The following is a 25273-nucleotide window of genomic DNA, read 5'->3' as shown; positions in this document are numbered from 1 at the left end:
GGGGCTGGAGAGAGGGTGCAGAAGGCTTGAGTTCAGTCCCCAATACCCATGTCAAGCAGACCACCTAGAACTCCAGCTTCCGGGGCTCTAACACCCTCTCTTCCAGCCTCTGCAGTCACCTGCACATACATTACATGATTAAATCTTTACAAGAATGCTAGACAGGAGCTGGCAAAACAGCTCAGTGGGTGTGAGGACATTCCTGGCCAATTCCTGTGCTGCAGTTCACATGGTGGAGTGAGAGAACAGACCCTCCACAGGTTTTCCTGTAGCCTTGGAGCACGCAGAAGAAACACAATTTTAACAGTTCTAACCAAGTGCTCTCCAGCGCCACAGTAAAAGAGGCAGCCGTGACCACTGCCTTTTAACCTGCTTCTCTAAATGCTCCCTCCCCATCTCTGCTGCTCCCTGTGGCCTCTACAGCTCTCCTGCCTGGTTCGGTCCTACCTTTAGTCTAGAGTCTCTCTTGGGTCCCAGGCCACCCCCCATCCCCCCCACCCCCCACCGCTCAGAAATCAGGAACTTTAGACTTCCCGTGTCTAAAACAGGTCCTCTGCCAGCCCAGACTTGGTTGGTAAGGCTCTCTGCTCTCTGGCTTCACACCCACCCCTGCCCAGGCTAGCACCTTCCCTCACCTGGGGTCCTCATAATAACTTCCTGTCCTCTAAGTCCCTAGAATGCCTAGCAACAGCCAGAGTTATCCTGAGATAGAGCAGCGATTCCCATCAAGACAGATTTGACTGGAAAATCAAATCCCATGTAGTGGCCTGAGCCCCTCCCACCCCCAAAAACACACACACACTCATACACACACATATGCTCTCGTACATATAAAACGTATGAGTAGAGCTGGCACAGATGCCAGCGATGTGAACTCAGGAGCTAGGAGCCACATTAATTTGTTGCTATAGAAACTCCTTGGATATTGGCTTTAGTTGGACTTTGACTTTCAATCTAGTACACAAACTAAAGAGTGCACCCCTCAGCTCTTAGGCAGGCGTCTGCAGTTTGCATACTAGAATAGCCAGAAGAGTAGTGTCGAGAGCTGCTTTGAAGATAAAGTACTTTGAGAAACTGGTTGGAGGTGGGGAGGGCCGGGAGAGTCCCATTCAGGCCCAGGCAGGAAGGCAGGAAGGGTGTTCCGGGTCTTGGCGCACAGCTCTTGCTTACCTTCAGCAGCTCATAGAGCAGAGCTAGCTCATCCTTGCCCCGGGGCTTAGGCTGGTCCCCCATAAACTGCATCAGAGCTGCAGGCAGGATGTGGAGCAGAGTTAACAGGGCCATCCTGACTGGTGCCACCTCACAAGTCCCCTGCCATCTGGTGCCTCACTCCCCAAACACACCAGGCAGGACAGTTATCTCTAACTTGGTTGAAGAGGAAACAGACTCAGGGAAACCTCAAGGGTGCCAGTATCAGCAGGCCACCCCAGATGCCACACAGCCCATGGGGTGGAAACAGAGGCTGGTGGGGCAAACTTCCTAAATTGGCAGATGGACAGATCCAGGGAGAGCCCAAAGTGAGAGGGGAACCAGGCCCAAAGCACTTGCACATGGGGACCAAGGCTGCCTGCAGCTACTCACCCTTGAAGCCAGCCACAGCCTTAATGTTTTCGTCTTCACTGCAGGAGCTGATGAGGGATTCCTGGATGGGGTCCTATGGCCAGAGAACCTTAGCTGTCATCTAGGGTGCTGGAGTTAGAAGGCAGATCCTAGAGCCAGACTCCTCCCCCACTGGCCCCTTGCCTTAGTGTACTGGATCAGGTTGGCTACAGCCTTCTCTTTGGTGCCTCCATTCATCTGGGCCATCCTGTAGAGGGCAGAGGAAAAGACAGCCCCATTTGCTTGGTTCCGCCCTTGTCCCAGGTCTTGAAGCCCAAGGTAAGCCCAATGGCCTGGTGGCTCCACGGGACTTTTATTGGGGAGAGCTGAGGACAGACAGGCCCAGGGATGGGCTCAGGGCACTCACCAGGTATGAGGCTTCCGGAAGTAGCACAAGGCAAATTCCTGCATGGTATAGTTGCAGGAGTTAGCCGACAAAGAGCTGTAGGTTGTAAAGGAGGTGGCCTCCGAGTCTTCACCGGGTTCTTGTTTCCTGGGATGGGTGGGGCGCTGGGAGCACAGGAAATTTGGTACCACCCCAGTGCCCACTGTCTAACCCAGAGGCCCTGTCCCCACTCACTCCCTGGTCCCCATACACCCATTAGACCCAAGAGGAGTGATACCAGAAGCCAGGAAAGCCAAGGTTATTTATTAAGCATCCTCTATGGAGACACCGGACTAAGTACCAGAGTTAGAGGGTGTGGCTTACAGTCTCACGTGGCAAAGAGTCAGGAGATGGTAAAGGATAGGCACACACTGAGTACTGGTCACCAGGCCACAGGAAGCGGGCAGCACCCGAGGCAACCCTGCTCTTTCCTTCTGAGACTCCAAGTTAGGCGTTTTATCAGTTCACCTCTTCTGTCTTCCTCACCTCCTGAGCTGGCCCTGGCTTACTCTTGCGCTGCCAGCTGTTTCTCTTTCCCAGGGAAAAGGAGAGGTCGGGGGCGGCAGCAGGCTGCACCATGTCAGCAGGAAAGAGTCCGGAGCGGCCCCCGGCAGAGCCGAACTGCCAGCCTAAAAGGCGTTTGAAAAATGATGGTTCATCTACCTCGCCCCTCTGCCCCATGGCAGCCTCCCTCTGCCAGCCCTGGGGATACCTGGTTCCAGAGCAGCCACTGGCAGTAGCCTAATGATGTCCCCGCGGTGGAAACTGAGGAGGCTGTTGTCATCGGTGATGTAGCTGCGCAGGGCGATGACGTAGCCGGAGTCCTGCAGGCAGGAGGGTGAGCCACTACCTGCCTGGACATCCTCCCACCAAGTAGCCCAGGAGACTTAACTCCTCAACCCAGGGAAGCCAGGAAGCACCAGACAGCCCACACTTGCCTTCCTGAGCTCACTCAGGAACTGCTCCACCATGGCCTTGATGGCCCTCGCCCTGGTCGTGTGCAACATCAGCTGCTCATTCTTCAGTGACAGCTCCAGGGTCGAGGGGCTCCTACACTGCACAGCTAGCACCTCGGCATAGCTGTGTAACAGCCAGAGTGTGAGCTAGAGACCGATCCCAGGCCCCCCCCCCCCCCGGGTCCAGGCTCTGCACCAGCTCACCTGTAGGAGCAGAGTGTCTTCAGCTGGTCCAGGTGGAAGCTCGGGCCTTGGGTCACCTTCAGCAGCCTCAGTCCCCGGTGAGACACACCCAGCAGCTGCACATCACTGCCGCTCTCGCCCTGTCAGGAAGGCAAGTGGGTCAGCTCCAAGGTGTCTGGAGCCCCTGAGCACAGCGTTCCACAGCTGAGCTGAGTCACACTCCTGAAACCCGAGTCACTGACCGAGACTGGGAAGATGCGTGAGAAGTAATTGTCCCAGTTGTCCCGAGCAGCAACCACAATGCGTTTTTTGATGCTGTCTTCAGCAATGTCGAGGGAGTCCAGGCCTACCTCCAAGTCTCCTGTGGGCATCAGTGTCCGTGACATCCTTGATCCTGTCACTTTCCCTCAAAGGCAGGCCCAGTTCCCATACCCCAGCTCCAAGAACCCATACCTAGAAGGCCTTTCATTCTGTGCCGCTCATCCTGTGAGATCCGGGTGCAGGACTCTGTGAAGGTGTCCTGCAGGATCTGCGGGCAGAGCAAGGTGGTCAGCACCAGGTCCAGAGACCAGAACTCACTATAGCAGCTATGGGTGTGCAATGCACGACAGCCCAGTAGTGGCACATACATTCCCAGCAGTGCTGGCTGAGTCCAGCTAGAGACACAGGTGGGACAGGCAGAGGGATGGGGACAATGCGGAAGGCTTCCATAGCCCAGGATCATGTCTAAACCAGAGCTCTCCCTTACCCACCCCACATCCTCCACACTCTCTCCTCTGGCACCATGATCTGCTGCCGTTGGCACAGTGTAATCAGCTGAGATACACCGCCCTGCCAGAAGTAACCAACTAATGACCATTTATGAAGCACTTAGTGCGTGCTACAGCCTGGGCCATGTACACTTTGGCCTCTCATTGGTAAAACTACATTAGTCACTGTGCCTGTTTTGTAAGGAGCCTGTGAGGAGCTCTGCACAGAGGCAGTGCCCTCGGAGTGCCTGACTTACTATAGTCCTCACAGGCCGTTAACTAGACCCAGGTTTGAGCAAGGGTTCCTGGGATGCAGTAGATCCGTGTGGCGGGTGGCGGGTTGGTGGGTTGGTGGGTGTGGTGGGTTGGTGGGAGTGGCCAATCTCACCTGCTGGCAGAGCAGATTGAGGTAATAGGGATGACTGAAGTTCTCTCGGGGGTAGAACACCTAAGGCACAGTGAAAAGAGCCGAGATCACACCAGGCTGTGTCCTCCCATGCCTTCCCCTGCCCTGCCATGCCTCCCTCTGCCCTCCCATGCCTTCCCCTATCCTCCCATGCCTACCCCTGCCCTCCCATGCCTACCCCTGCCCTCCCATCCCTATCCCTGCCCTCCCATGCCTTCCCCTACCCTCCCATGCCTTCCCCTGCCCTCCCATGCCTTCCCCTGCCCTCCCATGCCTTCCCCTGCCCTCCCATGTCTACCCCTGCCCTCCCATGTCTACCCCTGCCCTCCCATGCCTACCCCTGCCCTCCCATGCCTACCCCTGCCCTCCCATGCCTTCCCCTGCCCTCCCATGCCTTCCCCTGCCCTCCCATGCCTTCCCCTGCCCTCCCATGCCTACCCCTGCCCTCCCATGCCTACCCCTGCCCTCCCATGTCTACCCCTGCCCTCCCATGCCTACCCCTGCCCTCCCATGCCTACCCCTGCCCTCCCATGCCTTCCCCTGCCCTCCCATGCCTTCCCCTGCCCTCCCATGCCTACCCCTGCCCTCCCATGCCTTCCCCTGCCCTCCCATGTCTACCCCTGCCCTCCCATGTCTACCCCTGCCCTCCCATGCCTACCCCTGCCCTCCCATGCCTTCCCCTGCCCTCCCATGCCTACCCCTGTCCTCCCAGGCCCAGCCATAAAAACCAGATTTGGAAAAGTGGTTCATGTGAAAGGGGATGCGCTGAGCTTTTGGGTCAGGATCTCACAGAGTTTGCCACTGCCCTGCCAGCCCCAAGAAGCCTGAGGCCCCACCCCTGTGCCCACCTCCTTTCTTAAGAACAACTTCCAGGGTGCATTGGCGTAGGAGAAGCACACGCTTCCAGAGGGTACAAGGAGCTTTGTGGAGATGCCCTTGTCCTCCATGGGCTCTGTCAAGGCTGCCAGTGGGAAGAGTGGAGACCCTTAAGATGAGGACCAATGAAGCCGGGACTGAGGTGCCAGAGACCCTCAGTTGGGCCTGTTTTCTTCACTCTCCAACCACTTCATCTGTGGCTCCTGGCATTATCTCCTCCTTCATTTCTGGTCCTGAGTTTTTCCTAGTGTCCCTGATCTTGCTACCTATAGCCATGAAGTCTCCACCCCACCCCCCAAAACACATCTACCTGGTCTACATCAAGGACAACACCCTATAAAGGTCAGTCCTTTGGTACCAGACAGGATCCAAGGTGCCTCTGCCCTACCCTAGATAGGAATGAGGAATCCAGGCCTCTAAGGCTCCAAAGTCCAGATGCCCAAACAGCTGGCCTCAGCCAAGTGGGAATGACTCCCGTCATGAATCCCAAGAAACTGTCATGAATGCTGCCACCAACCCAAAGAGGCTCAACACTGGTAAACGGATCCCTCACCAAGAGACTCTACTGAAGGGGTCTTGGGCTCCCCAGGCAGCGGCAGTGGGAGAGCTGGTGGAGGCAGGGGTGCTGGAGCTGTAGATGGGTTCGGACTACATGGGCCAAACAAGTCCCGCAGGGGTCCCTGCTTTTCCTGGATGGATAAAGAGGGCTCAAGGCGCTGTCGAGACTTGGGTCGAGGAGCCACGACTGGCGGAGAGCTCTTCCCTAGGTTGGGTGATGCCTGCAGGAGAGGTACAAACCTATGGTCAAGGCCACGTTTACCCTGAAAGCCCAGGACTCCTGAGCGAATCAGCCCATGCCCTGGAGAAGATGGATGGTTGGGTGGGGGAGGGTCTCACCAGTGGGGGCGGGTGGGCGCCATTTATTCCTAACTTTGCCAACGCCTCATCCTTAGGGTCGTTTTTCTTCTGAAAAGTTTTAACGGGCCTCATGGAAAAGAGAGAAAGTTAGTAATGCACTTAGGGCGATTCCCTGAGGAGAGAAACAGCTCTGGCCACATACCCCCCAGGGCTACCTGGTGGGTTGTACAGGCACAGGCACGGGCCCTGGGCGGCTCTGGTACATGCGGATGATGTTGCGAATTTCCCTGCTGGGTTGCGGGCGCTCGGGCGTGGAGTTGGAGCTCCGCACTGTGGGAGCCCCGCCCCGGGTCGGTGTCGGCACTTCCTCCTGTGCGGGTTCCACATCGTCGTCCTTTATAGCTTTGGGCTTACTTTGTTTCGGTGGCTTCTTCACAACTGGGGGAGCAGGAGGGGACAGCTCTGCCAGGAAGAGAGAAGACGATTGAACACTATGGTCCACAGGAGGCTCGGGACCACGAGAGCCACAGGCCACCACACCTACCCGGTGTTTCCTCCTCATCCTCCTTTACAGCTTTGGTCCTACTTTGTTTTGGTGGCTTCTTCACAACTGGGGGAGGAGGAGGGGACAGCTCTGCGAGGAAGAGAGGAGACACTTGAACATTGTACACGCACATACACACTACGGGAACAGCCACAGCCCACCACGCTTACCTGCTGTTTCCTCTTCATCCTCCTCTGACTCCTCCTGGGGGATCTGAACCTTGGCTGGAGGCTTCACCGTCTTCACTTTGATCGGCTCTTGCCCTGAAAATGCCGGACTGTCACCTGTGTCTGCTTCCCTGGGCTCCTGGTCACACTGGCAGAGGAGCAGAGTGTGCGGCCTCCCCGCCCTGGGCTACGGGCATCGGTTACATTACATGGCTGCCACACTTACCCATCTTCTGGAAATAGTCCCGTTTCTGTTGGAAGCTCCTGGGGCGCTGAGGCCTGCTTTCGGCCTCTTCTGGAGTGTCCTCCTGACAGAAGGAAGAAATGAAGAACAGCTCCCAGACAGCCATGCCCCCATCCTCACAACGCCACCTTCTGGTAGCCTCTTGAACCCATCCTGCCTACCTTCCCGAACCCAGCAAACAACAGACCAGACCTGACCCAGAGCTCTGCCTAGCCTAGGTTTCTTACTCTAGAGCAAACAGCCAAAGGTTCCGGGTCACTCTCTGGCTTCTCTTGGGGTGCGGGAGGCTTCTTGGCCTTGGGGGTGATGGTTGAGGATGGAGCCTGGGAGGTGACCCCAGAGGCCTGAGCTTGGTGCTGGTGTCTCTGATTCTGCCGCTCCAGGGACAGGCTCATGGCCTGCGCGGTCATCTGCTGGGCCTTGGGAGAAGAGACAAGTCCAATAAGAGCTGGGGCTGGCCCCACCCCCATGTCCCCACTGCTGGTTCTTACCAGAATCATCGCCTGCTGGTTGATGAAGTTTTGCTGCTCTACTGCCAGCCTCCTTGAGTCCAGGCTGGGTATCAGAGGCTGTGGCTGCGGTGGTACCATCATGGCTGTAAAGAACAGCAGAGGTCCGGAGCAGGTAAGTACCATGGCCGGATTTGAATTTCTTGGTCCTATGTACCAATCTGGACTCCCAGCAGGACCCTTCCCAACACCTTTAGTCCAGAGAGCTTCTCTCCTAGTTCCCTTAACCCAGCCTCACCTGGCATGGTTGGGACTGTGCCCATGGCTGGCATCATGGGCATAGGTGCCGGTACCATCGCTGGCTGGTAGCTGGGTGCCTGCACCATACCTGGGTACACTAAGGGAACAGGGTGTCTCAGGTCTGGACCTCTTTGATCCCCACATACCTCCTTCTCCCTCCAGCCCCAGGCATAGAGAACATCATTGGCTGCTGGGGACCTGGCCAGAGCTCCCACCTCAGCTGTCTGCGGAGATTCAGAGCGTCCTTGCCTGTGCTGCGGGGCCCGGGAGGCCCTAGAGAGGCACCATCTCTACTCACCCATGGGGTAGCCCTGCTGGGTGGGCCCAATAGAGCCTCCTCCCTTCATGCGTCTGCTCAGGGCCCAGCCCTGTTCCAGATCCTGAGGGGACAATGTGCAATGTCAGAGCTAGAACCCAACCCCAGTCCTGGCCCCAGCCCCACAGCAAAGGGGATGATGGGTAGACCACTCACACTAACGCCCGGAGAAAAGACTGGCTCAAAGATGTGGTCCAAGAAACCTTCTAAGTTTCCAGGCCTACTGGCCTCACCTGGTGGGCAAGAGTAAGTTCCTGTTTCTATCAGGGTGAGGGCCCCCCTTGAGCCTGTTCCCAGCACTCTGGCAACCTCAGTGTGCCTTACCTGGAGAGCGGCTGCTGGGCAGTATTGGGGCTGGACCTGGGGGGAGTCCTGGGGGTAAGGGGGGAGCCTGGACACCAGGGGCTGGAGGGATGTTCTCGGCTCTGTGGGAAAGATGGGGCTTAGCTAAGGAACTGCTGTGGGAGTCACCTCCAAGAGGAGTGCAGACTGTCAGGTGAGAGGCTTTCGACATCTATGGGCCACATGATGGCAGGGGGCTGTGAGGGTTATCAGCCAGGAACAGGGCAGAGGGGTGGTACATACAAACCAAAAGGAGTGATGGGGTAATTCTGGGGACCAGCTGGGTCTCCCAAGTCCTCGGTTTGGCCTATCAGGTCCAACACAAAGTCACAGCCAGGCATGTCTCTCCAAGCATCCCCAGAATGCAGTGACACAGACCAGCCACGAGGGGGCGCCTCCAGGCCTCTGGGTGTGAGAGAGACAGGGAGGTGATAGGGAATAGGCAGGTGACAACCCTTCAGGAATGGAGGGCAGTCTCTTAGGGCGGGAGCCCTTCCTAATGATGTCCCCACACGTGAACCAGGAGCTCCACCTCAGAAGTCTCAGACTGAGACTCCTACTTGTATCTCAAAACCCTTCTGTTTGTTTGAGGCTCTAATACCCATTTGCTTTCCTATGGAGTTAGGATCTGGGTTTTGTGCTGTCATTTAGAATCTGTTTTCTCTCTGGAACCTACAGTGGGAGCCCATTCACCCTAAAACCTTTTCTTTCTATTTACTGAGGAACAGCATCCATTCTTGGGCCCTAGCGGACATGCAGGGGAGCAGCAGTCAGTGGTCAGTCTGCTGTACTGTCCTACCCTGAGCTCCCCATACCTGCTCTGTAGAATCCACCCTGCCAACTGCTCTCCCGTGGTCCAGGATTCCACTTCCGCAGAATAGCTTTCCTCTGCAGAGGGGCGGTTAGAGGGAGGGTAAGACACGGGGCTCCACCCTGACAGTAAGTAGTTACTGTCCCCACACCAAACAGAGGACATGAGGGTCACAAATGGCGGAGGCAGGAGGAGATCAGGGAGCCAGGGCCGGGCTGGCTTCACTGGCTGAGGGAGGCGGGCCTCACCGTTGAACGTGAACACATCCAGCGTCATGCGGCCCCGCCGCAATCCAGCCTTCCACTCAAGTTGTGTGGGTGGGTGGGACCTTGAGGCCATGGGAGCCAGCGGTGTCTGCTCCAGGGCACCTAACAGCTTGTGCTGGCACAGGGCTGCCATGCCACTGGGGGCCTGGTCAGATACGAATCTGTGGGGACAACACAGGGCTGCTGCCAACCTGGTGGGGTAGCTGGTCCTATTCACAGGGCCCTACCCACTAGGCTTCTTACTTGAGCAATGGCTTCTCCAGGGCAGGTGTAGGGGGGAAGGAACTGAGCAGGATTGCCATTAGGGCCCAGCCACGCTGACTCTGCTGCTCATCCAGGTTGCGCCACAGCTGGGCCACCAGCTGGCTGAAGAGCTCATCTCTAAGTCCCGGCCGGCGCTGTGCCTGCTGCACCAGGAACGTGCCCATGGTTTGCTCTTGCCAGGACTGCAGGGATCCTTCCCCCAGAAGCCGCAGCATCTGTTGACACAAAAGCCAGAGCAGGAAGCACAGAGCTCCCCTGTGCCTTTTCTGTCCTTACAGTGGCCACCCTGTCCCTCCTGGAAGAGTCACTCACCACCCTATTGATCTCCAGAGCCTGCTGAGGGTTCTCGCCATCCATCCATGTCAGGGGCTCATCCAGTAGCTGCCCTGGTTTAGGCAGAAATGGCTTCTGAAGGGAAGAAGGATGACATAGTGTCTGTCTTCTGAGTTGACCAGAGAAACCACTCCTCAAGGACCCCCCCACAGGAGTGTGTACCCTGAGAGGAGGAAAGGCATGTATGTGTGTGTGTTACATGGACATGCATGTGCAGGTGTGCTCCAGAAGAATACCAGTCATCTTCCTTGCCCTGAGATCGAGTCTGTCACGGAACTGAAAGGTTTGCCATTTGCATAGGCCAACTGGCCAGCAAATTCCAGGGATTCATCTACATCTGCTTCCTAATACTAGGGTTACAGACATGCTTGATCATACCTGGCTTTTTACATGGGTGCTAGAAGATTTGCATTCAAGAGTGCTCAGGAAGCACTTTTGCCCAAAGAGAAGCTCCTCACCCTTTCTTTAACTGCTCTTTCATTAACTGACACTTAGCCAGGTGGAGAGCCCTGTGTCTTTAATCCCAGCACTTGGGAGGCAGGGGCAGGCAGATCTCTAAATTTGAGGCCAGTCTGGTCTTCAGAGTGAGTTCCAGGAAAATAGGCTATATGTGAGACCCCGTCTCAATAAATGAATTAATCAAAACAAATTTGTAAATAAAGTAATACAAGAATCTTCTTGTACGTGCTGCTGTGAACATTGCTTTTGTATTTAATCCTCTGACATGGAAGTTTCCCTGGTTGTTGAACCTTCTTTAAGGACACAACTCTAATGTAGGGCAATGCCACAGGTACAGTAAAAGGTGTGGCCGAAATAAGTCTGTGTCAGAGACCTCTGTGTAAGGACTGTCTTCCCGGCAGCTCTGCTGACAACAGGGATGGCCTGAGAGAAGGTAGAGGCCTGTTTCTGCCTGGTGGGTGTTACACAGGAGCTTCTGAATGCAGGAAGCCCAGAGAGGCCTCACCTGGAAGCTGGTGGACACAAAACTGGAGAAGGGAAACTGGTCAATATCCGGAGGGAGAGTCAGGCTGGGCCGGGCAGGAACCTCGGGTGGCAGAGACTCTGTGATGCTCCCGGTCAGCATGGCCTGGTGGTCTGGAAAGGAACACAAGAGGCAGCCTAGGACACTCAAGACTGCAGCTCTTCCTGTCAGGTTGCCAACCACCACGGGCAGAGTGCTCGTGAGTAGCTCAGGGAAAGAGGCAGGTGGGGCCAGCCAAGCAGCATAAGAGACCCATCTCTACACTAAGAGGACTCACCTTCTGCCCTCTCCAGCAGAGCAGCCAGCTGGGCTGGGATCTCCAAGCGCCCCAGGTCCTGGTGGAGTGAACCAATTATCAGGAACTAAAGGACAGCTGAGAAGGACTGGGTGCACCTCCCTCCCCAAATCTCCAGAATGATAAGTGTCCCTAAAGAACAAGGACATGCCCTGGGAACAGATGAACAGGTCTCCAGAGCCTCTGAGGAAAACGGAGAGAGTCCCAGTCTTCTGCTGAGGTGGCAAATAAGGGACAGGACCCCAATGGCATGTGACATGTCATACTCTTCCCCGTACTATACCAGGCTCACACCACATGGGACCCCCACTTCCAAGATCACTCACCATACTTGACATTTCCCCCTGGGGCTCCCCACTCTGCAGGCCACGGGAACGCTGTGGGAGAGATCCAGCAAGGGTTGATGTCCCCACTAGCACAGTGTCCCCCTCGTGTCCCCAGAAGACAGGATGGTAGCAAAGAAATGTCATAGACCCAAAAAGGGACAATCCCCTGACCTCACCCACCTCAACCCCCTCTCCAAGCTCACCGTCACCAGGCTGTGGGTGTCACTGTGTGTCTGTTAGGGCACCAGGAAGAGGTAAAGAAGAAGGGAACAAATGGTCTCAGAGGACAAAGTCCAGCTTGGGAGGAGTCAGGGAGGGGGGGCAGAATGTGGGCATTGACCTTTGAGCAGCTTTATGGCCCTCACATAGGAGTCATCAGGCAAGAGGGAGAGTAGAAGGGGGCCACGGGGGCCTAGAGAGAATAGGAGAAACTGGGGCTAAAAGGAAGAGGAAGGCCTGGTGGTGCAGGGGGCAGCAAGATGAACTAAGACATCAGCCACAGGGTCCCTCAGCCAGAACAGAAATTCAGGTAGTCAGCAAGCAGCATGTTCTGATATTTCAGTCCTTGCAAGTCCAGGTTGTCAGGATTCTGCCCACGTGGCTAGCCAGGGTCACCTGGCTTCTATCCTGAGCTTCCCACACTCCATAAACACTTCCAAACCCCTCTTACCTGTAGCTTACCTGTCGTCTCTGGAGCAGGGGCTGAGCCACCAGGAGGATGGTGTTCAGCTGTCCCAGAGCTGACCTCCGCCGGAGATACCGCTTCCTGGAGGCCATAGGAGTGATGGGGGCAGGACCCAAAACATAAGCTTTTCTTCTGGTACCTGAACCCTCTCTAAACCTAGACCTTGGTGTGAAAGAGAACTTGGATCGGTGAATCCCCTGATATTCAACAGCAAAGAACAGAATGCTCTGGCAAACCAGGAAACGTCTTGTTTTCAGACCATTTCACTACGTACACCAAGCTGGCCCTAAACCTGCCGCTGCCCCCCTATAGGCATGTGCCGCCATTTCCAGCTTTTAGGATTTTTATTTTCAATTATGCATATGTGTGTGGGTCTGTCTACATGCATGTGAGTGCAGGATTCATAGGTGGCCAGAAGAGGGCACTAGATCTCTGAGGTTGGAGTTATAGGCTGTTAAAGTGCCCTGACATAGGTGCTGGGAACTGGCCCCTGGTCCTCTGTAAGAACAACAAATGCTCTTAACTACTGAGCGATGTCTCTAGATCCCTAGGTTTATTTTTAATACTTATTCTGCTTGGGACTCCTTCATTGAGAAACTGATCTTCTCACAGCTTGGAAATTCTCAAAGTCATTCTGTTTGCATGTTCCTTTGGCCTCCAAGGGCTCCAGGCACACTTATTGTACAAAGCACGTACAATAAGTAAATAAAAATAAGCCTTGGGGCCAGGAAGATGACTTAGCCTGCAAAGTGCTTGCTGCACAAACGTGAGGAGCTGAGTTCCAGACCCCATCGTCTGCACACATAAAAGCCAGATGAGGCAGCACATCAGAGACCTCAGTGTCTGCAACCTCAGTGCCATGGAGGTAGAGGCAGACAGATGCTTGGAGCTCACTGGCTACCCAGACTAGCCAAGTCAGCCAATTCTAGGTCTGGTCTCATGAAAGAAAGGAAGAAAGAAAGAGAGGGGGAGAGAGAGAGAGAGAGAGAGAGAGCAAGGGAGGGAGGGAAGGAGGGAGAGGGTGGAAAAGGAAAGGACAGACAGAAAAAGAAAGTGCAGAATATTGTGTTCCAGCACATTCGACAGGACTGGAAGTGTGTGGCGCAGCTCACTTGCTGAGTCCTTCCCATCATGCTCAAGTGTGTGGGTTTGATCCCAGCACAAAAAAGTTCAATCCATTGACCAACCAACCCAGCAGTCAGTCCAGAACTTTCGTGTTCCGGAGGACGGTAAGAAGAAGGTAAGAAGACAATGCTCAGAACAGAAAACCTCCAAGTCACATGCTTAGTAGTAGCCTGATATTTAGAAAATACGGAGAATTCTTGCAGCTTATAAACAGAGACAGGGGAGGGGTGGGAGGGGTGGCTCTGTGGTTCAGAGCACCTGTTTTTGCAGAGGACTGGGATTTAGTTTCTGGTACCCACATAATGGTTCCCAGCCATCCGTAACTCTGGTATCGGGGAAGCCAATGCCCTCCTTTGAACAACGCGGGTGTCAGGCACGCACACAGTGCATATATACACAGGCAACACCCATAATCTAAAAAGTAAAGTAGCAGCCAGTAAGAGAGCTGTGTGTGGTAGATGTCCATAGTTCCAGGGCTCAAGAGGCTGAGACAAGAGGATGGTTGTGATTCCATGGCCAGCCTGGGCTACACAGCAAGATCCCGTCTCAAGAGCAAGCAAGCAAGAGCCTCGAGAATACTGGCTGCTCCTACAGAGGTCCGGGTTCCCAGAACTCACATGGTGGCTCACAACCACCTGTAACTAGTTCCAGGGGATGTGCTTCCTTCTTCAAACCTCCAAGAATAATAAAGACACATGCTGCCCAAACACTCAGGAAAATCACGCACAACACATAAAATAAAATACACTTTTCCAAAATGCCAGTGAAACAAAACAGCAGGCCATGGCTTAGAACAGACATTTCCATGAACTCGTGAGACTCACATGAAAATATGCTCAGAATGGCAAGTGGTTAGAGAAATCGAGTCAGAAACAACCCGAGCCGGGTTGGAGGCGCACAAATTTAATCCCAGCACTTAGGAGGCAGAGGCAGGTGGGTCTTTGAGTTCAAGGCCAGCCTGGCCTACAGAGTCAGTTCCAGGCCAGCCGAAGCTACACAGTGAAACTGTTTCAGAAAACAAAACCTGAAGTGTATTAGCAAAGATGTGTGGAACTCTTTACATTGGCAGCTGGAATACAGACTGAACACCGTGAGAGCCAGGGAGGCAGATCCTCAAAGAGCTTAACAGAGAATGACAGCATGACCGGGCAGTTCACTCCTAAGTGCAGACCCAACAGGGAAGGACAGAAAACCCAACAGATACTTCTAGAAGCCACCTTCATAAGGGATGGGAGCAACCCATGCAGCCATCAGCAAGAAGCTATGAACAGTGGAACATTACTCAGCCACAGAAAGCAGATGAAGTTCTGGTCCACTCTGCAACACAAACTCTGAAGGCATTAAAAGCTAAGTAAATTAGTCCAGCATAAGGGGAACAGACCTGTAAGATGGCTTACAGGAAATACTTAGAATAGGCAAATCTAGAGACAGAAAACATACTGGGGTTACTAGAAGCTGGCGGCTGTGTGGAGAGTCAGGAGTTACCGCTTCATGGTCACTGTGCCTCAGGTTATGTGATGAAAGTGTTTGGGGCACATGGTAGTGCTGGATGGTGGCACTACAAGCCTTTGATCCCAGCACTCAGAAGGCATTGGGATTTCTGTGGATCTCTGTGAGTTCAAGGCCAGCCTGGTCTACAAAGAAAGTTCCAGGGCAGCCAGGACTATTACACAGAGAAACCCAGTCTCAAAAAATACCAAACAAACAAACAAAAAGAAAAAAGAAAAAAAAGAAAAGATAGTAGCAATGGTTGCCCGTGATGGTATTCCTCAACATGGTGCTTGCTTCATCTTATTCTTACTCCTCAAGTTTGCCTTGGGCCAATGGCAGTATTGCTTTCCGACCCCTTCCCTGCAACTAGACCAAGAGGCCAAATCCCTGCATCTGGCCAGGATGGACGGAGTAGTTCTGGATGCCAGGTGTGGTGGTGGGCGGATATAATCTCAGATCCAGAAGGCTGAGGCAGGAGAATCATGGGTTTAAAGCCAGCCTGGGCTCCCCAGCCTCACCTTCCCACTTTGGTCCTGGCTCCAGTATCTGCTCACCTGGCCTGGAGTCCACGCACACGAGCCTGCATCCGGGGCAGGAGGCGTAGGCGCTGACGGGTGATGCAGGCTCGGAGGCCACGGTGCAGAGTGAGCAGGGCCTGTGAGCGCCGCTGGGCCCACAGCTGTTCTAGCTGCTGCCAGCCCTGCTCCTGCAGTAGGACCTGTGGGCAGAGGAAGGCTTTGGGAAGTGGGGGTGAGGTAGGGGGTGGAGTGGGGGAAGTAGACTGGGCATGCCTGCTCTTCTCCTCTGGCCTCAGCCTCCCCACATCTGGCCACACACTATTCTAGGGGAACCCTGGGTAGCCTGGTAGCCAGCCCCACTCCCACTGAAAAGGACGACCCAATGCAGAGTCGTCCTTGGATAGCCCAGCAGGGGTCTTTTCACGCATGCCTGTCCCACACACACTCACATGTACCTGTGTGGATCCAACATGATAGAGTGGTGACTCTGGCCCTAGCACATTGCTGAGGATGGCACCACACCTCTCCTGGTCAGAGGCAGCTTTCTGTGTCCCTGACCCCAGGGCACGGAACCTGTCCAGAAGCCACAGAAGAGCAAGGACTGTTGTTGTTGTTGTTGTTGTTGCTGCTGCTGCTGCTGTTGTTTCAGACACTTGATTCACAGCTGAATGTGAACACACTGATAATCACTCAATTTCTGGGTCAATCAACTTGGGAATTCCTGTGTTCTAGTTTCTGTTGCTGGGATAGAACACCCTGACACAAAGCAACTTAGGGAAGAAGGGGTTTATTTGGCTTCAATTCCGGTTCCAGTGCAGGAGGTCAAGGTAGGAACTTAAAGTCTCTGGTCACATCACACACAGTCAGAAGCAGAGAGCCAGGGATGCCCGCACTCAGGACTCCCTACCCAGGGAAAGGTGCCGCTAGGCAGGCCAGGTCTCCCTACGTTAATTAACAATCAAGAACAGTCGTCCACGGACATCACCACAGGGCCGGTGATCTGAAGACTATCATCCAGCTGGGTGGAGGGCAGTGCACACGCCTTTAATCCCAGCAGAGGCAGGCAGATCTCTGAGTTTGAGGCCAGCCTGGTCTATAGAGAGAGTTCCAGAACAGCCAGGGCTACAACAGAGAAAAAAAAAAAAAAACCAACAACAAGAAAAAACAAACAAACAAAACCCCAACAATCTTCCAGAGCTAGAGAGATGGCTCAGTGGTTAGGAGGACACGGGTTCAGTTCCCAGCACCCATGACTCAACTTACAATTGCCTATAACTACTGTTCTAGGGGATCCGCCATTTTAGGGGATCCAACTCCCCTGTTCTGGCCTATGCAAGAATGCTCATGGTGCACATACCCCCACCCCCGTCTGTCTTTCTCTCTGTCTCTCACACACACCCATAACAAAACACAAGTCACTTTCCAGCTGATTCTAGGGCGTTTCATGTTGACAGTGGAGTCACTTGGCTAGAGCCGGGTAGGGTGCTGACTTCGGGCAGAGAGCAGGGCAGGTGAGACCTCGGCAGGTAGGTGTTGCCAGGAGACAAGGCTAGAGAAGCAACCGGTGTGACCCAGTGGCTCTCTGGGATGCCAGATACTCATGAACACAGGAGGCTTAACACATGACTTCGGGGACAGGGCAGGGCAGGGCATCAAGAGGCCCAGACAAGGCTGGGAAGACAATGTCCTCCACAATCCAGAGCTCAGAGCTTCCTGGAAGAGGTGACGGTCATTGATTTGGCAACTGTCCCAGGGCAAGGGCTGCACCTTCTCACCTGTTACTATCTTTCCTTTGCTTAAGGACAAACACTACACTCATGTACTGCCAGCTTCAGGCTCCACCCCTCAGTCAGGCTGTCCCCATGCTAAGACAGTCACCAGCATGCTAAGGCAGAGGGTGGCTAGAGCCATGAGGGGAAGCCTCAGAGGGTGGCGAGAGGTGGGTCCAAGCCAAGGCCAAATAGGCCTCACATTCAGTCACCAGCTTTCCTGGGTGCTTCTGAGCTCTTCCTCAAACGCTGCTACACCCTCACCGTACCCCACAACCCGCCTGCTCCCCATACCTGCCCCTGCCCCTGCTATCCCTTAGTAATCTTAGAGGCTCTGCTAACTGTGTGCATCATCTGACTGATTCAGTCGCAGCCTCATGATCCTGGCTGTGCCCAGTCGGCTGCACGGTAAGGTCCCAGGGCAAGCAGGACCCAGGTCATCTCCAGCAGGGCATTAGCACTGAGATGAGGCAAACACAGAAAGGAGTGTGAGCGAGCGTGTGTGTGTGTGTGTGTGTGTGTGTGAGAGAGAGAGAGAGAGAGAGAGAGAGAGAGAGAGAGACAGAGACAGAGAGAGAGACAGAGAGAAGCAGGTGTGTGAGCGAGCTCGTGTGTGAGTGAGCGGGTATGTGTGTAAGGAATGGTGAAGGGAAGGCTGTTGAAAATCAGGCACACGGTCAATTCTCTGCCAGGACCACCTACCTGGAATTGTCCCTGTCAGGTGTTGGCTTCCGATACCTCACCATGGAATCCTACCTTGCCAGAAAGACTTGGAAGGGCACTCGTACAGGGAAGTGGGTACTTCGGGTGCCTACAATCTCCAGAATGCCAGCCTGATGCAGCTGCTCTGCCACATGTCCCACGTCCAAGAGGCCTGGGCTCTGGGAGCCAGAGGAGAGCTGGAGTCAGGAAAAGGGCTGAGGGGAGAGGGTCCCACGGGAGGCTGGGGGGGGGGCAGGGGTGAGGTTGAGGAAAGGGAGCTCACCTTTGCAGGGGTGGGGTTGAGACAGTGGATGACGTAGATGTGGCTCCTGATGAGTGGAAGGGAGTCAGATCAGACTACCCTCCCTCCCTTCCTCTGGGCTCCAGTGGAAGGGCGCAGCCCTCACCTGCCTAGCCGAGCTAGCAAGTCATCCAGGGACTGCTGGAATCGAGAGGCCAATGTGGGTTTGCTTTGCTCCGTCCCAGCCTGGGGCTCTGCTTCCTGGAACAGGCTGCCCATGAGCTGTGTGGGGTGAGATGGGTCTCAGCTGTTTCTATCCTGGGCCTGTCCACCCACAGCACAGACCCCTCCCCGGGGAGCAGGTAGCCCTAAACACCGACCCACCCCCACACTCATTCCTCCATCCAGGTGCCAAGGACTAGCCCCTCAGAGCTTGGTGGCCACCTGAAAGGAAGGTTAGGTCACCTGCAACTGGCTCTGCCTCAGCATCTCCAGCATGGCAAAGTCCAGCTGGTCCCTGTTTCTGTTTATGAACTTGTGCACCTGCAAGAGAGGAGGCCTCTGGGACAACCCTGCGGGGGTTGGGGGGGTCTGAGTGTGCACCATGCCTCAGAAACTGACAGGCCTTCTCGGTTTTGCATTCCTGCACCCTTTGCCACAATTCCATCTCAAGGGAAAGGCCAATGTGTCTGCGTCCCAGTGCGTCAGATGCATGCAGGCAAAACTCTCATACACAAAATGAAATTTGTTTGAAGGAGGAAGTGTTTTGTTAAGGGACAGGCGAGATGGTTCCACTGGTAAGAGAGCAAATTGCATAATAAACTGGGCCAGTAAGACACCTGCTGCTGAGTCTGAGGCCCCAAGTTGTCCTCTGACCTCTACATGTGTACACACTCACCCCCCCCACCATTAAACAAAAACACATGTAAAAAAAATTCCAGCAAGGATGGGAGGGGCTCACAAGGCCCCATCCTTAGCTGAGGAGCTATTAAAAATAATGAATGCTCAGAACTGGGTGTGGCCTGAGGCTCATGTGGAGATACAGTGCCACGTCTTGGAAGGGATCTCTCTGACGTTGTCATCTGGTAGGTGACTCAGCTTGGGAGGGACAGACACTAGAATGACATGACCTTACTGATTCACCTCATTCTGTGCCCAAGGACAAATACCTGGTAGGTGACTGTCCCAGCATAGTGCCGCACCGTGAAGATTGGCAGGGGCAGCTGAGGCTTGGCGTAGCTTGGGTGGTCACCATGGTGATAGTGGCACTTCTGGAGGAAGGTGTGGTCCGTGGCCTGGTAAGGAAGGAACCACACTTTCTCAGGCTCTGTACATACTTGCTGTTCACTGAATTCACCCTGCTCCTTCCTGAAGACCTCAGGCCCACACAACCTAGACATGGGGAGATTTGACTCCCCAAATCTCTTCCTCAGACAGGGAGAGCAGTCAGTTTAGTCTTCAGCAGAGTCTCTACAGTGTCCCTTTCTCCACCACTGTATGTTTTGAACGGCCAGGTGTCTATTTAAAGTCAGGACCACCTCATGCCCAGAAGCCACCTCCACCAAGCCCTAGATGTTGTTATCTCTGAGGAAGCCTAAAGGAACCAAAAGAAAATCGATTTGAAGGCTTTGACACAGATGTCAAACACCCTCTCCACAAGCTGTTACAGGTCACTTTATAACCCTATGGCGTGGCAAGATGGACCAGTGGTTACAAGCATCGGCTGTTCTGCCGGAGAACCCGGGTTCAGTTCTCAGCCCTCACACGGATGGTGGCTCCCAGTTTAACTCCAGGGGGTCCAGTGCCCTTTTCTGGCCTCCTCAGGACCAGGCACACACATAGTGCTCAGACAAATGCAAAAGAAAAATTAAAACAAAAACAAAACACCCATACACACAAAACAGATTTTTAAAAAAATGTGAACCTGTGAGGGACTTCTCTCATTTTGTTTTGGGGACAGTTCCCTAGGAAGACCAGGCTGGCTTTGACTTCACCTACATCTGCACCCAGAATTAAAGGTTGGGTTAAAGACACCAGGAACCACTACCCATGGCTGGTTTGTTTTGTTTGAGATACAGTTCCAACTCACTGTGTAGCTGAGGATGACCCTCCTTGCCTCTACCTCTAACGTGCTGGGACCACAGGTGTGCACCCTTTTCACAATCCCTTCTCAAGTGAAGAGCCACAATGGCTGTGTCCCGGTATATGCTCCTGTCTTACCACAAATGCACAGATGAGGCCCTCTCCCCTAGTCTTCCCTGGCTTATAAATGCAATTTTTTGGCCAGGCTGCAGGCAGTGGGGGCCAAGATCTTGTGACCCTCTCCACCCCTCTATGAGGAAATGTAAACAATTAACCGTCCACCTGGGGATGTTCTTTGCAAGGAGGCACAGCTGAACTCCCAAGACTAGTGCTTTGGCTTGGATTGTTCTGTAGAACAGCGTCACCACGCCTGATTTTTTTATACTATGCTGGGGATCGAACCTGGGGCTCTGTGCCTGCTAGGCAAGCCCCTCCTCTAACTGAGCCATATCAGCATCCCAGGGTCACTTTATTTTTGGTGCCCACCCTGCAACCTCAGTTCCCAAAGGTCTGGGTCTTACACGTGTTCCTGTGACTCCACAAAGCTGCCCACCAGATATCTGCCTGGGTCAGCCTGGTCTGTCTGTCTGTCTGTCTTACATCAGGCTGTGCTGGCTTCAAACTTGTTCTTCCACTGCTTCTGCCTTGTGAGTGCTGATAGACAGGTGTTTATCACTACATCAGGTGCACTTTATATTAGAACCTAGATAGTGAAATCATTATCCTTTTTTCTTCAGTTTTTGTTGTTGGTTTTTGTTTTTTTTTTTTTTGTTGTTGTTGTTGTTTTTGTTTTGTTTTTGTTTTTTTGAGACAGGTTTCTCTGTGTAGCTCTGGCTGTCCTGGAACTCACTTCATAGACCAGGCTGGCCTTGAACTAAGAGATCTGCCTCCTCTCAGATTAAGACACCACTGCCCAGACTGAATCCACTGCCTTACACGTAGCAGGCAAATGCTCTACCACTGAACATACACTACCCACCCACTACGAACAGGCTCCTCTCTCTGTCTCTGTCTGTCTGTCTCTCTCTGTCTCTCTGTATCATTCTTTCTTTGTTGTTGTTTTGAGACAGGGTCTCTCTGTGAAGCCCTGGCTAAACCAGAACTCACTCTATATAAACCATGCTGGCCTTGAAGTCTAAGAGATCCTCCTGCCTCTGCCTCTCAAATGCTAGGATTAAAGGCTTGCACCACCACATCCAGCCTAAATTTTTTAAATTAATCATTTACATGTATTTTCTTTTTAATGTGTGCATGTGATTTGCTTGCACACCTGTGTGTGCCCCACATGGGTGGCTGATGCCCATGGATGTCAGAAAAAGTCATCAGAGCTCTTGAAACTGGGGTCATATTAATGGCTGTGAGCCACCATGTGGATGCTGGGAACTGAACTTGGGTCCTCTGCTCTAACCCTCTAAGCCATCTCTCCAGCCTTTACCATTTCTTTCCCACTCTCCTGGGCTCCAGGAAGGGAAGAACTGAATCTTTCGTCTTGGACTTTTCCCCTCAGAATATGTGCTACACATAAATCCATCCCTCGAGGCCAGTACACCTCGGGTAGAGCTGGAGTCCTGTGATCAGGCCCAGACTGTCTGCTGCTCAGTCTAATGTAGAGAGGTAAAGTCACACTGACTGCCCCCGACAGTCAAGACTGCTCTCTCCAGGAGTTCAAATATAAAGAGGCAGATGCTGATGTGTAACAGGGAGTATTTACTCGTGATAGCCCATTACCAACCCAAGAAGCATTTTTAGCGTGTGTTGGTGGAGAGCATGCCTGTAATCCCAGCACTTGGAATGTGAAGGCGTATGGGTCAGGCGTTTAAGACCAGCCCAGGGCCTGGAGAGATGGCTCAGCAGTTAAGAGCACTGTTTTTCCAGAGGTCCTGAGTTCAATTCCCAGCAACCACATGGTGGCTCACAACCATCTGTAATGGGATCTGATGCCCTCTTCTGGTGTGTCTGAAGACAGCTGCAGTGTACTCATATACATTAAATAAATAATATAATTTTTTTAAAAAGGCAAGCCTAGACAACATATATAACTTTCTGTCTCAACCAAACAAAACACCAAAGGGGATAGAGAGATGGCTCTGTGATTAAGAGCATTTGCTGCTCTTCCAGAGGACCCAGGCTTTGCTCCCCACACCCACGTGCATGCACACATAACATGTAGGCAAAACACCTGGGCATATAATATTAAATGTTTCTAAAGTGCTCGGAGGGAGTATAGGGCGTCGCAGACTATGCAGAATGCTGCGTCTCTGACCCTATAGCCTCCTGGTCTCACAGGAAGTCCTGCTGGATTCATCCTGGTGACTTGGGCCCCATTCCTTATCCCTGACCCTGAGTGTCACTGACTGCTCTCACCTGGGATAGCCAGGTCTGCGTGTCCAGGATGTTTAGGAGGCTATGGGGCAGGCCCACCAGGAGATCCAGGCAGGACTCCCTTGGAGGCTGGGGAATGGACACCCATTTCAGCAGCTCCCGTTGGCACGCCTCCTAGGAACAACCAGTATTCGATAACTAACAGCCCACGTTTGCTGGGGCTGGGTGAGATCTCAGAGCTCCACAAGAGAGTATCCTCTTATATGTGTAAAGGGAGGTTAGGGACTGAGCCCTTCCCACCCACCAAGGAAAGGAGGCTTTGGGCGGCCTTCCCGGGAACCACTTCGGCCTCTGTTCAAGGCAGTGATCCGTGTCACCTGTGACATCTGAGTTCCACTCCGTACCTCCTCCTGGGCCAGCAGCCTCTGGCTGGAGAAGAGCTGCAGGCGCTCGCTGGCTAGATTGCTGCAGAGCTGTTCCAAGCCGTTCACCCTCAGTGCCTAGGACAAGTGAAAAGGAGGGGGATCTGCACAGGAGGTGGGGGGCTGGTAAATAGGGCTGCCCCTCCCTTGTCTCCCAGGACTCTAGAAGGAATGATATCCCAGAGCTGAGGCTGCAGCCAAGAAGGACAAGTCAAAAGGACCTGGTGCAGTCTATATAGACCATCATGGACCCGCCCTTAGCCATACATGAGCCCCCCTTTCGGGTCTCCACAGCCTTGCCCTCTGCTCCAATTATGAGCCTTTCGAGCTCTGATCACACCCATCCGGAGAGGGTCTGCAGGGTGCCACTTCCTTGATGGTACCCAGAATCCCATAGTTTCATGTTGCTGCTGCCTCCAGGAAGCCTTCCAGCCTGCCTCTGGTGTTCTCCTCCAAAGCCTCAGCACACAACCACAAGGCCAGAAGGCCTTAGCACAGCTGTGCACACCCACAAATGCACACCAAAGCAGATGTGCATACAACCCTTGCCTTCCGGAGCAGAGTAGTCACCGAAGACATTTAAAGAAGGGCGGGATGTATGGGGCAGTGAACAGTGCCCATCCAGGAACTGGGGGTGGGGATATCCAAGCTCAATTAGCCATTCTCATAAAGGGGGTAACACCTAGAAAAGGGGTGCACAGCTGTGACCATTCTAGAAGATCTGAGAGGCCCCATTTCTTTCCTCCTTCGTATGTGGAAGGTGACAAACCCAGTCCAGGGTGGTGGCCCTGTGTGTCTATAAAGCCAAGCGGGACAGAACTCTCTGAAGCCATGTCTCTGTGGGGTGCAAGGTCTGCTGACATTGCCTCCTGTCCTGCTGGGGACACTGACCTCAGAAGGACTAATTAGCTGTGCGAGGTCACACAGCCAGCAAGGGACTTGTGGTGGGCTCCAGATCCTCCCAGCGGGGAAAGCATTGAAGTCATCTTTCTCCCAGGAACATGCAGATGAGTCAGGTAGACAGACAGCCCCAAGATTCCCTGCCAGCCTCAACCAGACTCTAAAGACCCAAGATACAGGACCTGGTCCCTTTCCATTTCTACCCAGGGACACCCAACCCAGATTCCCCTCAGAAGCCCCAGAAGGAGCCAGCAAAGACGCAAGTCAGACAGGCATCTTAGGGAGATGCTGGAATGAGATGGGCCTGCCTTGCCCCTCCCCCTCTCGAGGGGTGACCTCAAAGCCAAAGGCATCCACGACAGCAATGGTGGTCACGCTGTCTGCCTCCCTCGGTGGGGACAGCTGCACATTGATCTGCTTCAGAAGCCAGGAGAACAGCCTCGTGTACAGGGTCTTGGCCAGGGCATCCCTGTGGGGACCATAAGTGAGCCTCGTCCGCAGAGCGCCACACCTGGCTCCACTCTCTGGTCCCCAAGACTACCTGGCATCAACGGCACCTTCCACTGGCAGAGGCCTGGAGACTGGGCCATAGGGTGTGTCCTGGAGACCAGAGAAATGCTCAGTGTTGGGCAGGTGCTCCAGGTTGCTCCTCCCACCTTCCCAGCACTCTTCGGACTCACCACGACCCTCTTGGTGACTGCCCCCTCTAGGCGCTCTGGTGGCACCTGTAGCAGTTGGGCTGCCACATGGATTTCAGCCCAGCTAGACACAGCAGCCACCTCTTGGGACTCCCGCTAGACAGAGAAGGGGCAGAAAGACCTTTGCTTGTGCGGTGGCAATCGTCCTCAAACAGGGACAGGAAGGGCTTTATCTAGCCATCTGCCCATTACTCAAAGGGCCAGCACAGGCCTTTAATCCCAGCCCTTGGGAAACAGAGGCAGGTGGATCTCTGTGAATTCCAAGCCGACCTGCACTGCACAGTAAATGTCTGCTTCAAAGTCAATAAAGAAATGAAGGAGCAAGAGCCTATGAAGTGCTCTGGACTGCAGTGAGCCAGCCTCTGCGGCTGATGGCCCCGAGTGTGTGACCTGACTGTCTTTTCTTAGTAGCTGAGCAGTTCTGACTAGTTGGACCCTCTGCTGTTTATTGCTAGGGGGGAAACACTACCTGTGGGACATAGTGTTATCGTGAGAATTAAATTTTTGTTTTTGTTTGTTTTAAAAATTTATTTCTCATATATAAGTAAATCATAGCTATCCTCAGACACACCAGAAGAGGGCGTCGGATCCCATTACAGGTGGTTGTGAGCCACCATGTGGTTGCTGGGATTTGAACTCAGAACCTCTGGAAGAGCAGTCAGGGTTC

The 25273-nt window shown here is 53.8% G+C and overlaps 1 protein-coding gene across 1 annotated transcript in view; it reads right to left on the bottom strand.

Annotated features, from left to right (window-relative positions):
• The window catches only part of MYO15B (myosin XVB), a gene marked incomplete at both ends in the record, with an annotated part of 33456 nt that overhangs the window by 2622 nt on the left and 5561 nt on the right, over nucleotides 1-25273 (bottom strand). Inside the window, 44 exon segments of the mRNA XM_080922476.1 lie at nucleotides 1171-1247; nucleotides 1582-1654; nucleotides 1744-1807; nucleotides 1967-2109; nucleotides 2471-2613; nucleotides 2697-2808; nucleotides 2923-3064; nucleotides 3145-3263; nucleotides 3366-3484; nucleotides 3577-3652; nucleotides 4261-4320; nucleotides 5127-5239; nucleotides 5708-5933; nucleotides 6052-6139; nucleotides 6228-6474; nucleotides 6727-6819; nucleotides 6950-7031; nucleotides 7195-7386; nucleotides 7459-7562; nucleotides 7715-7813; nucleotides 8015-8096; nucleotides 8189-8265; nucleotides 8357-8457; nucleotides 8618-8779; nucleotides 9190-9262; nucleotides 9434-9612; nucleotides 9695-9930; nucleotides 10028-10123; nucleotides 11013-11143; nucleotides 11308-11365; nucleotides 11652-11702; nucleotides 12333-12417; nucleotides 15507-15670; nucleotides 15926-16043; nucleotides 17996-18120; nucleotides 18225-18270; nucleotides 18349-18464; nucleotides 18648-18725; nucleotides 19352-19477; nucleotides 22629-22760; nucleotides 22991-23086; nucleotides 24245-24377; nucleotides 24450-24508; nucleotides 24589-24702. Coding sequence (XP_080778602.1) covers nucleotides 1171-1247; nucleotides 1582-1654; nucleotides 1744-1807; nucleotides 1967-2109; nucleotides 2471-2613; nucleotides 2697-2808; nucleotides 2923-3064; nucleotides 3145-3263; nucleotides 3366-3484; nucleotides 3577-3652; nucleotides 4261-4320; nucleotides 5127-5239; nucleotides 5708-5933; nucleotides 6052-6139; nucleotides 6228-6474; nucleotides 6727-6819; nucleotides 6950-7031; nucleotides 7195-7386; nucleotides 7459-7562; nucleotides 7715-7813; nucleotides 8015-8096; nucleotides 8189-8265; nucleotides 8357-8457; nucleotides 8618-8779; nucleotides 9190-9262; nucleotides 9434-9612; nucleotides 9695-9930; nucleotides 10028-10123; nucleotides 11013-11143; nucleotides 11308-11365; nucleotides 11652-11702; nucleotides 12333-12417; nucleotides 15507-15670; nucleotides 15926-16043; nucleotides 17996-18120; nucleotides 18225-18270; nucleotides 18349-18464; nucleotides 18648-18725; nucleotides 19352-19477; nucleotides 22629-22760; nucleotides 22991-23086; nucleotides 24245-24377; nucleotides 24450-24508; nucleotides 24589-24702 — 5010 coding nt within the window.

Source organism: Micromys minutus (assembly GCF_963924665.1).
Source record: "Micromys minutus genome assembly, chromosome: 10".
Classification (NCBI taxonomy): domain Eukaryota; kingdom Metazoa; phylum Chordata; class Mammalia; order Rodentia; family Muridae; genus Micromys; species Micromys minutus.
This window is presented reverse-complemented; position numbering and strand designations above follow the sequence as displayed.